The 15,796-nt window shown below is 45.0% G+C and overlaps 1 protein-coding gene across 1 annotated transcript in view; it reads left to right on the forward strand.

Annotated features, from left to right (window-relative positions):
- adgrl1a (adhesion G protein-coupled receptor L1a) overlaps positions 1-15,796 on the forward strand; it is an 85,209-nt gene that overhangs the window by 55,890 nt on the left and 13,523 nt on the right. The window contains exons 5-10 of the mRNA XM_030789623.1: positions 10,779-10,986; positions 11,314-11,578; positions 11,804-12,131; positions 13,453-13,746; positions 14,954-15,057; positions 15,686-15,796. The exon at positions 15,686-15,796 is cut by the window's right edge and continues 75 nt beyond it. Coding sequence (XP_030645483.1) covers positions 10,779-10,986; positions 11,314-11,578; positions 11,804-12,131; positions 13,453-13,746; positions 14,954-15,057; positions 15,686-15,796 — 1,310 coding nt within the window. The remainder of the gene's footprint in view (positions 1-10,778; positions 10,987-11,313; positions 11,579-11,803; positions 12,132-13,452; positions 13,747-14,953; positions 15,058-15,685) is intronic.

Below are 15,796 nucleotides of genomic sequence, written 5' to 3' on the forward strand. Positions count from 1 at the left end.
CATGTCTGACTGTGTTGCTGAGGACTCCCAGGCGCAGTCGGCAGGTGTGACACAGATGGTGTTCGGGGTTTGATTCCTACATGTAAATCGTGTCTGTGCACCGTTAAACAGCGCACTAACCCAGTAACTGATGGTACCACATCAGATGCATTCTCTAAGGGTTTCTTTCGTTCTTTCTTTCTGACTTTCTTTTTTTTTTTTTTTTTTTCCCGTCTTGTCCTTCAGATCCCAGAAAGCTTGGCTTTGCTCCCCCGTGCTCTTTGGGGAGTAAAAGGCATGTGCCTCTGTGCTTTACCCTCCACTGGATTTTTTTTTTTCTTCTTCTCCTCCGTCTCCGGAGAGATGTTCCCTTTTTTTTTGTCAAATGTTTCTCCGCAGGCTTTGACGCCAGGCATGGTGACTCGGAAAGACCCGGGAGGGGGACGAGCATGCGGTTTTCGCACGACGTTGGCGGCTTTTCGCGACTCTCTGACACAGACACATGTCAATAACATATTTACAGTCGCTCTCCGCTCTCCGCGTGTCAGCCGCCCGCCTGGACTCGCACTGTTCACATGCCACACGTGAGCACGGCTGGAGAGAGAAACCTGCCACTCAACTGTCGGACTACTGCCTGACTGTCTGTGTCATAAACGCTCACACACACACACATACACATGCACACACAAATATATTCTCGAAGATACACAGATATAATATTAATATGTTAACGTGGCAGATGGAAAGAGAGATTCAACACCAGTTTTAATTTTAATTTTCTCCTGTGTCTGGAGGTTGGTTTAGGAGAAGAGCAAAAGGAACGGGGAGACAGTATTCTTGTCTCTCTCTCTCTGCTCATAAGCACTGTCTCTCTCTCTCTCTTCCTCTCTTTCTCTCTCCTCTGTCTCCCTCACGCTCACCTGTTCCGCTCTGTCACCTCACGCCTGCCCCCCTCCCCTGCCGGTTGTTTGTTCTTAGGGCTGCTCTCTCCAGGGAGCCTCACACAGACAAGCTCAGGCCCAAGAACGGTAATCATTGATTGGCTCGTTCAATGGATCGACTCCCACCGTTCCGTGGTGGTGGAGCTGGGTGATTTGGGAGGAAGGGGTGTCAGAATTATTCTCCTGGCCCCATTTAGACTAACTTTAACCTAGCACCCAAGACAAACAGGAAGAGGTAGTTACCTGTTCTTCCCTAATGCCAACAGGGCTACTCCCAACCCCAAAAGATATGAGAAACATCAATTTTTTCTTTTTCTTTCTTTCTTTCTTTCTTTCTTTCTTTCTTTCCTTCACTATGCTTCATTCTTTCTGCCTGTGCACCCATCCCTCTCTCTCTTTCTCTGTCTCTCTCTCCGTGTGTGTGTGTGTGTGTGTGTTTTTTCCCCTACAGCTCCAGAGGACTCTTGTGCATCATGTTTTCTTTCCCAAACAGGGTCTGGAGAGGATGGAGGTGTGGATAGAGGGAGGGAGTGATGGAGGGAGGGAGAGATGGAGGGAGGGGTGAGGGGAATGATAATACTGATGAAGGGGAAAATGTGGGTTGAATGTGTGTGTTTGGGCTAGTGTGTGATGTGTGCTGATCATTGACGAATAAATAAATAAATAAATATTTATGAAATGGGGGTAATTAAAATGGAGGTAAAAAAAACAAACAGTTGAGGCCATTTTTCCCTCCTCATTTTTCATTTGAGCCATCGTTTCTCTAAGCACTAACCATCACACAGACAAATAACATGATTTAAAACAAGAGAGAAAGGACAGCCTTTTATTTAATCTCAATTTTCTCTTTTTTCCTGCACCTGTTTTTTCTTTCATTCTCTGTTACTCTCTCTCTCTATCTACTCTTTCTCTTTCTCTCTCTCTCTCTCTCTCTCTCTCTATTTCTCTCAATTTCTATCTTTCTATCTTTCTCTCTCTGTTACTCTGTCTCTCTCTCTCTCTCTCTCTCTCTCTCTGGATCTCTCTCTCTTTCTCTCTCCTTTTTTCCGATGCTTGAATAGAAGTGGATCAAAAAGGTAAAGACCACAATGAACATAAAAACCACAGCTCGCCCCCTCCTTCCCTCTCCTCCTCCTCTTCCCTCGTTTTCCTCTCCTCCCCTCATCCCCCTCTCCTAACCCAGCACCTTGTGTAGTGGTCATGTTTGATGTTTATATCCTTCCCTCTTTTCTCTCACTCCCTCTCTCTGTCTTTCTCTTTCTTTCTCTCTCTCTCTCTTTTTGGATCTTTCTCTTTCTTTCTGGCTTATAACCAAGTCTCTAAGATCCTTCTAGATTCTCTTCTCTTATCCTTGCCTAAGACGTCATCGACAATAACAAACACAAACATACGCACACTCGCACACACACCCAGACAAGCACAAACACGCATGAACAGACACACATGCAAGCATTCATCAGCACACTCAGTCTACATGAAATGTATATTTCAAACAGTTCCAATTTTTTATTCAAAATGTCCAGTGAAGCATCAACAAACTACCTTCTTTGAGTTCTTTAATCACGGGAAAAACATGAACCTTGGAGACAACCACACACACACACACACACACACACACCATTTTTGTGGCAGTAAGGTTCCCAACTATTTGTTCATTGACTCTAAACCCATGTCTTCTCAAGGTGTTTGAAGTGCTGAGTCACACATTAGACTGCTCCCATCTCTCTCAGCAGCATAGAAACTCATTTGTGCTGTTGTCATCTTATTCCATTGATTATTATTTCTTCATTTTAACTCTTGTTTGCTATTAATTTCCTGGGATCTTAAGTCCAATCCCTCTAGATCCAAATGATTCCTGTCCTCTCCATATTGTCGTAGAGTTCGTTCTTTCTCTCTCTCACACACTCACACACACACTCTCTCTCTCTCTCTCTCTCTCTCTCTCTCTCCTTTTTTGTCCCACGCATTTTTAGTTCTCTTTCCTTCAGGACGAATCTTAAGTTTGCCTTTTGTTTGTTTATTTCTTTAATATTTTCTTTCATTTGCTGTATATGGGATTAAAGAGATGATTTGAAATGGCGTGCTTAACCACGCAGAGTTTCCTCTCGATCATGTGATACGGTCTGTCTCTCGTCAAGCACTTTCTCCCATTTCCAGGTGCTTCAGTGTCCGCTCTCTCTCTCTCTCTCTCACTCCAAAAAAAACCAAACAAACAAACAAAAAAAAGCCTTCCATCCAGTTCCTTCTCTCCTTGTCCCTTCTTCTTCCTCTCCTCTTCTCGGTTTCTATCTTTCAGATCTCTCATTTGTTCATCACAAGCAGCCACGGGTTCTCTGAGCCTACCTCAGACCCCTTTCCCCCTCTTTCCTTCTTTCTTCCTTTCTTTCTTTCTTTCCTCTGTCTCTCTCACTCTGTCTCTTTTTTATCTTTCCTTCCAATTTGCTGTCCATGGCTGCCCCCCCCTCTTTGGTTGTCCGTAATCCTCTTTTGCATCGCCTTGTTTTTTGGCAAGAGCCCAGTCATGTCTGTGGGAGTTGTTCCTCCTCGTCGTGTGTCTGTGTGGGTCCAGAAAGGAGGATATTGTAGCAGGTGGCTCCTCTGTAAGATGGCCGCTTTGTTCCGTGGACTCGGCTCCAACTTCCAGAGACACTCTCTATAGAGCCAGTCAGCCCCCAGACTGATTCAGTCCGGCCATTCAATCAGGGGCCTTAGAGACTGCCCTGCTGGAGGTCTTAGCATTATGCTACGGAGTGCGCCGTGACCAGACTAAGTGCAGTGACTAACCTCCAGCCTTTTAAACAGAGGCTTGTCTATAACCTTCACACCTTTTATTCAGCTGCTAAGGCTCTCAGACGTTTTATACAGATGCTAGTTTGTAGCTTTCAGCCTTTTTTTACGCAGGAACTAAAAAAAATGGCTTGTCAACTTCATGCTTTTTTAGATAAGGGCTAAATAGCTGTCAGACATTTTATACTTTGGCTAGTTTATAGCCTTGACATGTTTTGTATTTTTACTCTCTTTTGTAGGGATTAGCATGTAGTCTTTATACCTTTTGTGTAGGGAGTGCGTTATTGCATTTATACCTTTTCTTTAAGGACTAGCTTAGTGCCTTTATACCGTTTGTATAGGGACTAGCTTATAGCCCATTTTGCTTTGTCTGGGTTTGAATTCTAATTGTGGTTACCCTCAGCTTCCTCAGTTCTGGTTTCAACCCCCACACATGTCTGATGTTTCTGTCCCATCCTCCCTCCCAGTTTATTAACACTGTCCCATCTGTGTGATTCTGTATATGTGTGTGAGACTAAGCAAGCGATTTCTTGTAACCGTTCTCAGGCCTGGATACATTCGTATGGATGTATCGCTCTGCGGGCTCCACCTCTCTGTGTCGGTCATGTGTTTTCGACCACCATTTTCCTTTCCTCTCTTTTTTGGTGCAATAACCCTGCTCCTCCTCTTCCTCGTAGAATCTTGTTTTTCTGCCCTACATTTCAGAGCCTTACCTAGAGTCACATAACGCGAGACACCACCACCACCCCCCCACCCCCCAAAAACCTGCTCCTCCTCCTTCTTCACCTCCTCCCCTTCCCTCCTCTCACTCAAGCTGTTGATTCTTACTCTTTTTTTTTTTTTTTTGCTTATTTGATTAACGACTGAGACTTTGTTTTTTTTTTGTTGTTGTTTTTTTTGGTGTTGCCCACCCCTCCTTCAGTCTATGTTCATTAACATGGGCTGAACAAAGGATTGATTTAATTGACAGTTTGAAAGGATTCTGATGCAGGGCCTTCTCTGCTGTTCTGCTCAGGAGCTGTCTCTTTTAATAGGAAGGGTTAAAGGGACACACACTTGTCAGAATTTTCCCGTCTCTAGCCCGGTCTTGCTCTCGCTCTCTCTCTCTCTCTCTCTCTCTCTCTCTCTCTCTCTCTCACTAGGAATGAGGAGAAAATAATTCCAGGATTCTCATTAGGAATGTTTGGGCACATGCATGGTTAGGCAAAGCAGGCACAGGCAAGCAGTGGTTATGTTGGGTAGGGAGACAGAGAGGTGTGTGTGTGTCTGTGTGTGTGTGTGTGTGTGTGTGTGTGTGTATGTGTGTGTGTTAGAGAGAGAGAGAGAGAGAGAGAGAGCGGAGGACTCACTGACATTGTTAAAGCTAAAGAGCTGCGGCGTGGGCAGGTGGTCATGAATAGCAATGAGCTTGACTCTGATAGGCCCGGACAGACAGCGCTGCCGGGACACCACACACTAGGGAGAGGTCTATGAAGAGAGAAAGAGGGGGGAAAAATAGCAGAGAAATGAGGTGGTCTGTGTATGTGCGCACACATACACACACACACACACACACGCGCGCGCACACTCTCACGCTCATTCTCAATTACGCAGCCCCCATGACATCACAGCTGCACCAACCCTGTATAATGTTAGTGTTCTCTTTGCCCTCGTGAGCAGAGTCACTGTAATTGGTCAGATCTTCATTCACATTTATTAGCAGCATGGTGAGGTGTCAGTGCCCCTATTGGCTGGAAACACTGGTTTAATCTTAAGCTTATATATTATTGATTCCAAACCAGCAAGATGTCAGCTTTTTTTTTTTGCACAGTGAGTGACTGTGTGTGTGTGTGAGTGTTTAGGAGATGTGTACGTTTGACTGCTTGAGTAGGAGATGTGGAGGACATGGGTTCTTGTGATCGTGAGTACGTCTGCGTGTCTGGAATCAGTGTATGGATTTTACAGCTATGCCTTTACCCCCCACTGTCTGAAAGCAACAGGACACAAACTCGGACCCTCACTCTCCCGTCTCTCTCTCTCTCTCTCTCTCCCTCTCTCTCTCTCTCTATCTCTCTCTCACACTAACTCAGCCCTTATTCTCATTCCGCAGGAAGTAACCTTTTTTTTAACCTTTCTGTCGTAGAGCCTCTCTCTTTCTCCTTTGCTTCCACACACACACACACACACACACACACACACACCAACACTCTCTTATACATGTCCTTTCTCTATCTGTCTCTTTCTCGCTTTCTCTCATGCACACACACACACATACACACACACACACACACACACATACACATACATGCATACCATCCATGCACTCACACATGCATTCTCACTGCAATCACAAACAAAGCCAGCAAGCAAAGCAGTGATACAGTAATATTGGTTTCAGGCACAAAAGGAGGCCCAGACACTCCACACACACACACACACACACACACACACACGGTTAAAATGTCCAGCATGAAAAAGGTGTTTCACACCATGCAGCATTCTGCCCCCTGCTGGTAGCACAGCGCACCTGCCAGTAACAGGTGTGGGATTCAATTAGAGCAGCAGGCTCTCAGCAGTCAGGCCGTAGTCAGTGTGCCCTCTGAACGGTTACCTGGGCGGGACGGTTTCCCGCGTGGCCCCTCTCCACGGTCCCCATACCACGGTCCCCTCTGCCAAACCCCAGTCAGGCTGAAACAGCGCAGGTTTATATGAATCGGCGCTAATGTTAGCGATGACTAAACAACATGAGATGGAAATGTCAAACAAACAAACAAAAAAAAAAGAAGATGACTGCAAAAATATAATTAGAAGCCATTTCAAGGCTTTAGCGCTCTAATTTTTTAAACAAATTTGATCACATTGTCATGTTTGGCTGCACCACTCAATCATGTGGAGGTACACTGAAAATGCTTCGCCGTCTGTACAGAAAAACGCCTTTAGTAGAGAGTGAGTCTTACTAACCCAAGCAGCAAGTCATTAAATTGAATCTTATACCAGGTAAGTGTAATCTAGTGAGGTCAGAATTACAGAAATCTGTCTTTTTTTTTTTTCCTTTTTTTTCCGGCTTGTTTGCATGGGTCTTAACTGGTTTAGCCTGGCTTTTCTCGAGAAGCGATAATAACATATTTTTTTTCCTCCCCACTAGTTTGTTTGGGTGGTATAATAATTCCCCTTAGTGCGCTGTAGAGGTCTTGAGGAGCAGTGCTTAGGGAGGGGATTGGGCAAACAGGAGGGAGAAGGCAGAACTGTAGGAGAGCACAGGTCAGAGTTAATGAGTCCTCCTAGGCCTGGTGGGGGAGGGGCGGTGTGTGGTGTGGGGGCGGACATGGCGTGCAGAGGTTGATTAACTCTTCCGCTGTACCCCTGTTATGACCACACACACACACACATACTGCTAGAAAACAAAAACAACCCCCCCCCCCCCTAAAAAAAAACCCCACACCACTAACACTGAAACTATATTTAATAACATATAGACTGTGGGAGAAAACTGCTGCTGTAATGTCCACAGTGTGTGTGACTGTGAGTGGTACTCTGTCGCAGATCCTTTCTCCATAATTATGACAGGCATTGCAAATGTCCAGATTAACAGCTGAATTACAAATGTATGAGATATGAGAAGAGCTGTCGCTGGGGCTGACTGTGTGTGTGTGTCTGTGTGTGTGTGTGTCTGTGTGTGTGTGTAAAGGTACATCTCTCTGTGTTCTGATCTATTAGAGCAGTTCTCTGCAATTCCTGCAGCTTTGACTGTAACCTGCATTACCACACTCAGCATTAAGTTTGTATGAGGGGAGTGAAGCCCTGGTTACCTGATGTGTGAGAGCGCAGGCCGGAGGACGAAGCAAAGGCGAGAGAGCCTCTTTGTACTTTTCTGCCTTAGCTCAGCGGGGAAAAGAAGTGATTGTCTTTCAGTCATGCTGAACCGTCACTCTCTGAAGAAAAGCATAGCCATTTTCCCCAAGCACTGCGTATTACCTGTTTGACTCTGGCTTCTCAACAGTAAACCAGCGTGACTAAGCTTTTAGTGAATCTATGTGCATCTCTATGTGCATGTGTGCGTTTGTGTGCGTGTGTGTGTGTGTGTGTGTGTGTGTGTGTGTGTGTGTTCCTTTTCACTGACACTCGTACACCCTGAGGCGGTTCCGCTGCAGAGCGCATTTCCATGTGTAGATGTCCTGTCTGATCTATATTGCATTAAGAGACACGGCTATTAGCCAAGTTTGTTGAGATAGCCTGTTTATTTTGTAGTACAATGTGTTCACCTAAATGAAGAAATCAGTCATTATAAAGGGGGAGAGAAAAAAAAACTCATGCCTGCACAAATCCCCAACCATGTCAGTTCCTCTGTCTGAGTTGTAGATGCAGGAGCAGCAGGATGGAAATGCATGTGTACTCGTTTTCATGCTAGTTTTCAGCTGAAATATTGATGTGCCTTACAGAGGCACAGAGATATTCCTTCATACAGATGAGCAGCTCATGCTTTGCAGTTTTAACAGCAGCAGAGGAAAGAGAGAGAGAGACAGAGAGTCTTAGGACTTACTTTAAAGGGAAATTTGACTCTTTTTTGGCTTAGACATCCATTGTAACGTGTCCATAGAACTTTCTTGCTACCCCAGAGTATCTTTTGTTCAGTCTCTTAGATATTTATTTTTCTTTTTGTATTTTTCAGCAAAAGCACTCACTTTCTTCAATGACCTAAAATGCATTCAAGACCAGACAGATTACTGTGCCATTGCCTGTAGTGGATATTTCAACATTGAAATCCCAGATAAATGTTTTTTTTTTTTTTAAATTCTTTTTTAAATGTCAAAGGGACGTTGATAAAAAAAAAAAATATATATATATATATATATAAAGACCTATTTCGAGGCTGAACACGGCGTTCCGCGCAGCGTATATTTGGGTTGATAATGTTCTTTTTTTGTTCTGACTGCAGACAGAGCCATGCAGCGTTTCGCCGCGCGTTTGTGAGACGGAACGTAAAGCTAGTTCTCGTTTATGTTCAGCCGCCATCGATACGCTTACTGAGTTTCAAAATGTAATCAACAGTAAAATATCGATAAATGCTGATCTATTAAAATAAAATAACAAAATCATATTGGGGATTTAAGTACAGGGAGGTAAAACATTATTCATGCACTTATATGTGGGGAGGGGGGGGCTTTCACTTTAAAATCCAGGGGCATTTAACATGTGCCCTCAGGCCCACACACAAATCCACAGAGTAATCATTAAACAACTCTATCTTTAACTTCATATTCATAAGCATAGTCATCATGACCCACTTTCTTCAGGTAGCAGAAAATACTGGATATACCTGACATAAGAACAATCGCTGTTGTCATTTTGGTGAATTATTCCCGAAAAAACCCTGTAATCTCATTCGGCAAACCTTTTACCTCAAAGCTCATTTTGAAACAACTTTGACAGAAATCGGGTTTTAAAGCCGTCAGAGGTTCGGATTTACTAAGTACATTGTTGCTAATATCCGTTTTTCTTAACTACTCGTTTATAATAAGGTTACAGATTAGAGGAGAACTTTAAAGAAACCCAGATATTAGCAGTACATCATTTTCGGTAAGATTACCAAGCGATTTTGGTTACCAAAGTTATTGAAATGTGATAGGTTACAGATTTTGACTAGCTGATCTCAAGCAGTATAACGAGATCCTTCATTCCTCATGCATTAGTTTGAAGCAGAGCAGCTGTAGATATGTGTGATTAACATCAGCTTGTTAGACTAATTCTCCCTTTAAAAAGTTTAATAGAGTTGGAATTAGACCTGTTTGGTTATTAAAGACCGAGCATGGATGATCTTATAGCTCAAGTCAAGCTTCTTCCTTGACCAACAGGAAAGCAGGAAAGCCCTGGCTGTGTGCGTGTGTGTGTGTGTGTGTGTTTTTTCCTCATTTTCTCCGCATGTTCGGTGGTGTCCCCACAGCTCTCACACGTCCAGGGTCCCCTGTGATGTCACGCTGTTGATGATGCTGTCTTTCTCCATAGACCTCTCCCCATCCCATATCTCTCTCTCTCTCTCTCTCTCTCTCTTTCTTTCTCTCTGAGTTACCTCCTCTCCTCCCTGCTAGAGCTCAAGTCCCACTGCACCCGCAGACTGGGAGTGAGAGGCTGCGTCAGCCAGCTAATTCACACTACTCCCTAGTGACAACTCTCCTTCAGAGCTGAGATACATGGCGCTCTGTGTGTGTGTGTGTGTGTGTGTGTGTGTGTGTGTACGTGTGTGTGTGCGCAAAAGAGAGAAAGAGCAAGTGGAGCATTAGTACGCCATAAGGGAAGTTGAGCACTGCGGTTGTTCTTTTTCAGACGAGACCGACGGTGATAGATGTATGGTTTGACGCATATCCAAACATCTGTGCCTATATGCAAAAACTTTCAAATTCATCCGACGCTATAGCAGCACAGCCTACTGTAGCTTACCGTCTCAGCCAGTGCCAACTTTAAATAGAAGCTAAAAAAAAAATAAATAAAAAATTTCCCAAGTAGGCCAGAGCGAAACTCAAGTGCAAACAAACGGTATCTGAGCAACAGCAGACAGAATTTCTGCCATTTAATCATATCTAGCAGCAGACTTATGTCCACTCTGTACATGTGACACTAATAAGCATTTTAGATTCTCTCATTTTTAAAAAAAAAAGAAAAAAAAAATGATCATTTATCTCATGTCCTCTCTTCCATCTCTCCTCCTTTTTTTGTCTCCCTGCCCTTCAAACTGATATTCTTATCCTCCGCTTCACCCCCTCTTTACCGTCCCCTCGTCTCCTTCTCTCTTTCTCTTTGCTCCCTTCCTCCATCTCCCGACCCCCTCCCCCCTCCTCCTGTCCCTCCATCTGATTTTCACTACTTTTTAATCTCTTCCTCTCTCCTCTCACCCCCTCCCTCTTTCTTTCACGTCCATTCGTCTTGCTATCCCTTCCATGTCCCTCTCTTTCAACCCTTATTTCCCCCTTTCCTTTCTCTCTCCCTCTCTCTCTCTCTCTCTCTCTCTCTCCCTTTCTCTCTGTCTTTCTCTATGTCTTCCTCTCTCTCTCTTTCTCCTCTTCCTCCCTCTCTCTTGTCCACTCTGCTGTGCTCCAGTCTTTGTGTGTCCTGGGACCCTGCTGAGGGTGCAGGCAGCCAGCTCTCTGCAGGAAGCAGAACATCAGTCAGGGGCGTGGTGTAAAGACCCCCTACAGTCTGGGGACCGTCTCTATGTCATGCCCTGGACCCCCTATCGCACTGACATGCTGTACGAATACGCTTCATGGGACGACTTCAAACAGAACCGAGCCACCACCACCTATAAGTAAGTGTTTCTCCCGGAGCGGACGAAACCTGCGCGTCTCGGCGCATAACTTGAGTGAGTAGCAGGAAAACCATCTCAGGGCATTCTGAAAAGCCCCCACAGCTTACTAATGGAACAGTCATCTTCAAAAGAAAAACTGCAAATACATGAGGCTTCTAGGACAAGGATTGGGTCTCCTTGGGAGAGCATTTACATATAGATATGTGTCTGCACTGGTTTGAATTATGACTGTAGTTATATGTTGCCACATCTGTGAAAGTCTGGTTTCATGGATATTTTTCACTGGGGCCAGACGGTTGCTGATATGATTGTTTTTTTCCCGTACAGACTGCCGAACCGTGTGGACGGGACGGGTTTCGTAGTGTACGACGGCGCTGTATTCTACAACAAAGAGCGCACGCGCAATATAGTCAAATACGACCTGCGCACTCGCATCAAAAGCGGCGAGGCTATCATCGCTAACGCAAATTACCATGACACATCGCCCTACCGTTGGGGCGGCAAGTCTGACATCGACCTGGCTGTGGACGAGAACGGCTTGTGGGTCATTTACGCCACTGAAGCCAACAACGGCCGACTGGTGGTCAGCCAGGTCAGTGTCAGCGAACTCGGGGAACCGTGACAGCTAACACATGGCGTCACCTTTTCTACACTTAAATCCCATTTCAGCACTTATTCTCTAGCACTGACTTCCCACTGACGTATCCCGTCACTTATATGGATGGTTGGATACTCTTTTTATATCACTTTTATCGGTGTTTTTGGATGATGTTTTGACGGCAGTGACTTGAAAGCCTTTGTGGTCCCTCATTGACAGGTAAACCCATACACGCTGCGGTTTGAGGGCACCTGGGAAACCAGTTTTGACAAACGGTTGGCGTCCAATGCCTTTATGGCATGCGGCGTTCTCTACGCAGTGCGCTCCGTCTACCAAGACGACGACAGTGAAGCGGGTGGAGACTTGGTGCTTTATGCCTACAACACCAACCGTGCCCGCGAAGAACCTGTTCATATCCCCTTCCCTAATCCTTACCAATACATCTCCTCCGTCGACTACAACCCCCGCGACAACCAGCTCTACGTATGGAACAATTACAACGTCTTACGTTACCCGCTGGAATTCGGCCCTCCGGATCCCACTACGGGTGAGTGTAAACTGTGAGGAGACTCATACACAAAGAGATTAGATTAGAGCGAATTTAATGCTCACCTCAGGGCAAATATTTCTTTGTTCTCTCTTGCAAAGGAGAATTACATTAAACCTGTACACAGTACACTGAATATGAAATACTAGTGTGGCAGAAAACACAGGCCACAAAATACACATAACAGAATCCACTCACCCCCTTAGAATACCGTGGCCCTCATGAGCCGTACATATAAACCAGTGGGGCTTGTCAGAGTTTGAATTTACCGTCTGGGAACAGCACTTTCTTTTTTCTTCTGCACTGCAATCTCAAAAATCCCCATGAGTTGTCTTTGTGCTTTGCCTTTTACCTAACCTACAGTGAATTTCGGTTTTTTTTTTGTTTGGTTTTTTTTTTGTTTGGTTTTTTTTTGGTCTTTAAGTAGGAGAACCTTTTTCCTCCCTTATACACTCAAGTTGTTAGACCACAGCGTGAAAGATGAAGTGGTCTCAATGAAACTTTTGCAAGTCATTTCCAGAGCATGATAGGCATACACCAAAGCTCTTTAATGTCCTCATTAAAGAGAAACATAGATGTAGCCTGACTCTAGTCCAAAAAAAAAAATTGTTCAGATTTCTCAGATGAAATGAAATTGTGGGGTGTGCTTGATCCTGGATGCATGAAGCTCTCAACTCTTTTTAAAGATGGATCGCTGAGCACGTCAAAGATGGAGTTACTGGTTTCACTGGTGTTAGTTTATACGATAGGTTCGTTTTGGCCACATTAAATTCAAAATTACTTTGAGAGTTCGGAGAGAGGGAGAGAAAGCTGTGAGTGACAGTTATCTCTGTAATTTCTCACTTTTGTTGTGGTGTTTCATTAAATGTGCCGTTTCTTGCGGTCTAACTCTGGCCTGTTTCTTATTTGTTGAAAAATTTTTGAGAAATTTCTGAACTCTAATTCAGTTTCATCTTTTCTCATTGCTCTCTCTCTCTCTTTCTGTCTTCCAGTGCTGCTCTCTAGAGGAAAGCTTGGGGGGAGGTGGGAGGGGGGGTGCGGGGAGGGGTAAACTAGAGAGTCACATATATTAGAAGCAAAAGTCGTTCAAACGTAGCGAGTGCTGTAGTTATGGTCTTAGCGACTTTTTTTGATTTTGACTTTGTGTGAGAGATCAAACGATTTTTGGTTTCCTTTATTCTTTTCTTTTACTGTTTCTGTGTCCCCTGCCATCTGTTAACACTTTCATCATATTCCGTTGCCTCGTCACTGACGCTCTCTCTCTCTCTCTCTCTCTCTCTCTCTCTCTCTCTTTCTTTCTCTTTCTCTTTCTCTTTCTCAGGGCCTCTTGCTACAACTCAAATATCCAGCACCACTCCGGCTAGACCGTTCACCTCCAGTACCAGTCCCTCCACCTCGCGTCCCCTGCCCCCCACGTCTCACCCCATAGGGGCCATCAATAAGGCCCCCGACCTAAGACCCATCACCGCTACTGTGCCAGTCACCCGACGGCCGCCGCGGCCACCCCAGGGCCCTGAGGTTTTGGTTTGTGAAGCCAGAGTGGCACGGGGAGTCCAGTGGCCGTCCACCCAACGGGGAGAGACCGTGGACAGGCCCTGTCCAAAAGGCTCACTGGGTGAGTAAGAGTGTGTGTGTGTGTGTGTGTGTCTGTGTGTGTATAGGCTCACTGGGCAAGTATATAGCGTGTGGGTGTGTGTGTTTATTTCAGTCCCACCGATGGGTTCTCCAGCAGGCTGAGTCTCAGGAGAGTCTGGGATGAAAGGAAGTTCTCTGTAAATTAAAGAGTGATCTTCCAATTCCAAACGGGTTGGCCCAGCAAAAGCTTCAAATAATGAAGCCAAATGAAAGACACAACACAGACAGCATCCTCCCTCCCTCCCTCTCTCCCTCCCCCCCTCTCTCCCTCCCCCTCCTTCAGTTAGCGCCTCTTGCTTTTGCCTCCCTCCTTCCAACAAAACAGCCTTTCTTCTTCACCTCTTTTTTTTTTCGCCCACAGAAATGACAGCAACGTTAAATTAGCAGCTGGCTTAATTGGTGCATCCTGACAGAGCTTTCAAACCTAATCTAGTGTGGACAGAGAGAGAGAGAGCGAGAGAGAGAGAGAGAGAGAGAGAGAGAGGAATATAGGAAATAGATGTATAGCCACATTATCTCTGATCCTTCTGCAACGGCTGCTGCTACACAAACCTTCTCATCTCTCTCTCTCTCTCTCTCTCTGTCTCTCTTCTCTTGTTTCTATTTGGGGCTATTTGTGTTCTGGGCTGTGGAAAGGCCTTTTTCTTGTTTGATCTCAGCATGCTGTCCTCTCTCTGAACTCCGTTAACTAAATAGGAAACTTAGCTGAGAATGAGAGGTGGCAGAAGGTGTCTCCCTGGAGGTGCTGTTCCCTATGATGAGAGAGATACTACCCCATAGTCACATCTTTTACTCTGTGTGTGTGTGTGCGTGTGTGTGGACTCATTTCCACTTTAAAATCCTCCTATTTTGTGGACTGTTTTGTGGCTAAGTCTGGACACTGTACTCTCTCTGTTTGCACAGAAACCCTTTTTATTTCTTCCATCCGAACTCTGTCTTTTTCTCCCTCAGTCCAGTATTACTTTATTGTCATCCTCAATTACCATACATTATTACAAAGCAATTGTGATAAGACAGGAGAAAAAATAAAGATAGAACATTGGTAAAGATGATCATAACAGCGTGAAAATTACTGCTTAATAGTCATAATCTCTCTCTCTCTCTCTCTCTCTCTCTCTCTCTCTCTCTCTCTCCCTCACCATCACCCTCTTCCTGACTTCTCACATGTTGTTTTTCCTACTCCCCAGGTATCGCCTCCTTCCAGTGCTTGGTCTCTCCGGTCATGTGGAGCCCACGTGGACCTGACCTCAGTAACTGCACCTCCCCATGGGTCAACCAGGTGGCCCAGAAGGTAAGGGCCGCTAGCGCAAACTCCCTAATACCATCTGGAGCCCGATCTGATGGCCTGCCCTCCCCCACTGGGCCGTGGCTCACATTTCCCTACATAGCTCATTATTTGAGTCATGGCTGAAAGGAAAACTTCTATCAATAGCAGAGAGAGGAGGAGATATGGGTAGAAGTCTGCGTGGTGAAACATTAGCACACTTAACGACGACACAAAGTGGGTTATGTTTACTGAAGTTTTTGTTTTTTGTTTGTCAAGAGCAACATCATTTGACTCAAAAAGGAGCTGTATTTAAGTCTGAGTGGCAGTTGTACATTGCACACACGCATACAGACACAGATACACGTAGACACACAGTGTGTGTACATGACAGATGTATAATTACTACAATTCAGAATTACTGTTATAATTATTATGCTGTCAGCTGGGAGTATGTTCAATACCTTTCACTGTATACATGTGTGCCCTCTTAATGTAGACATGTATACATGTACGCTTCCATAGAAACAACAACAGTCCTTTCCATGTTCATTACCTTTGAGTGTAATGCTCTCAAAGTGCAATCTAGGGATCCATGTGCGTTTGTGTGTGTGCGCGTGTGTGTGTGTGTGTGTGTGTGTCTGTGTGTGTGCAGATAAAGAGTGGGGAGAACGCAGCACACATTGCGGGGGAACTGGTGAACCACACGCGCGGCCGTATCCATGCAGGAGATGTCAGCTCCTCTGTCAGACTGATTGAACAGTTA

The sequence above is a fragment of the Chanos chanos genome, chromosome 13 (genome assembly GCF_902362185.1).
Source record: "Chanos chanos chromosome 13, fChaCha1.1, whole genome shotgun sequence".
NCBI lineage: Eukaryota > Metazoa > Chordata > Actinopteri > Gonorynchiformes > Chanidae > Chanos > Chanos chanos.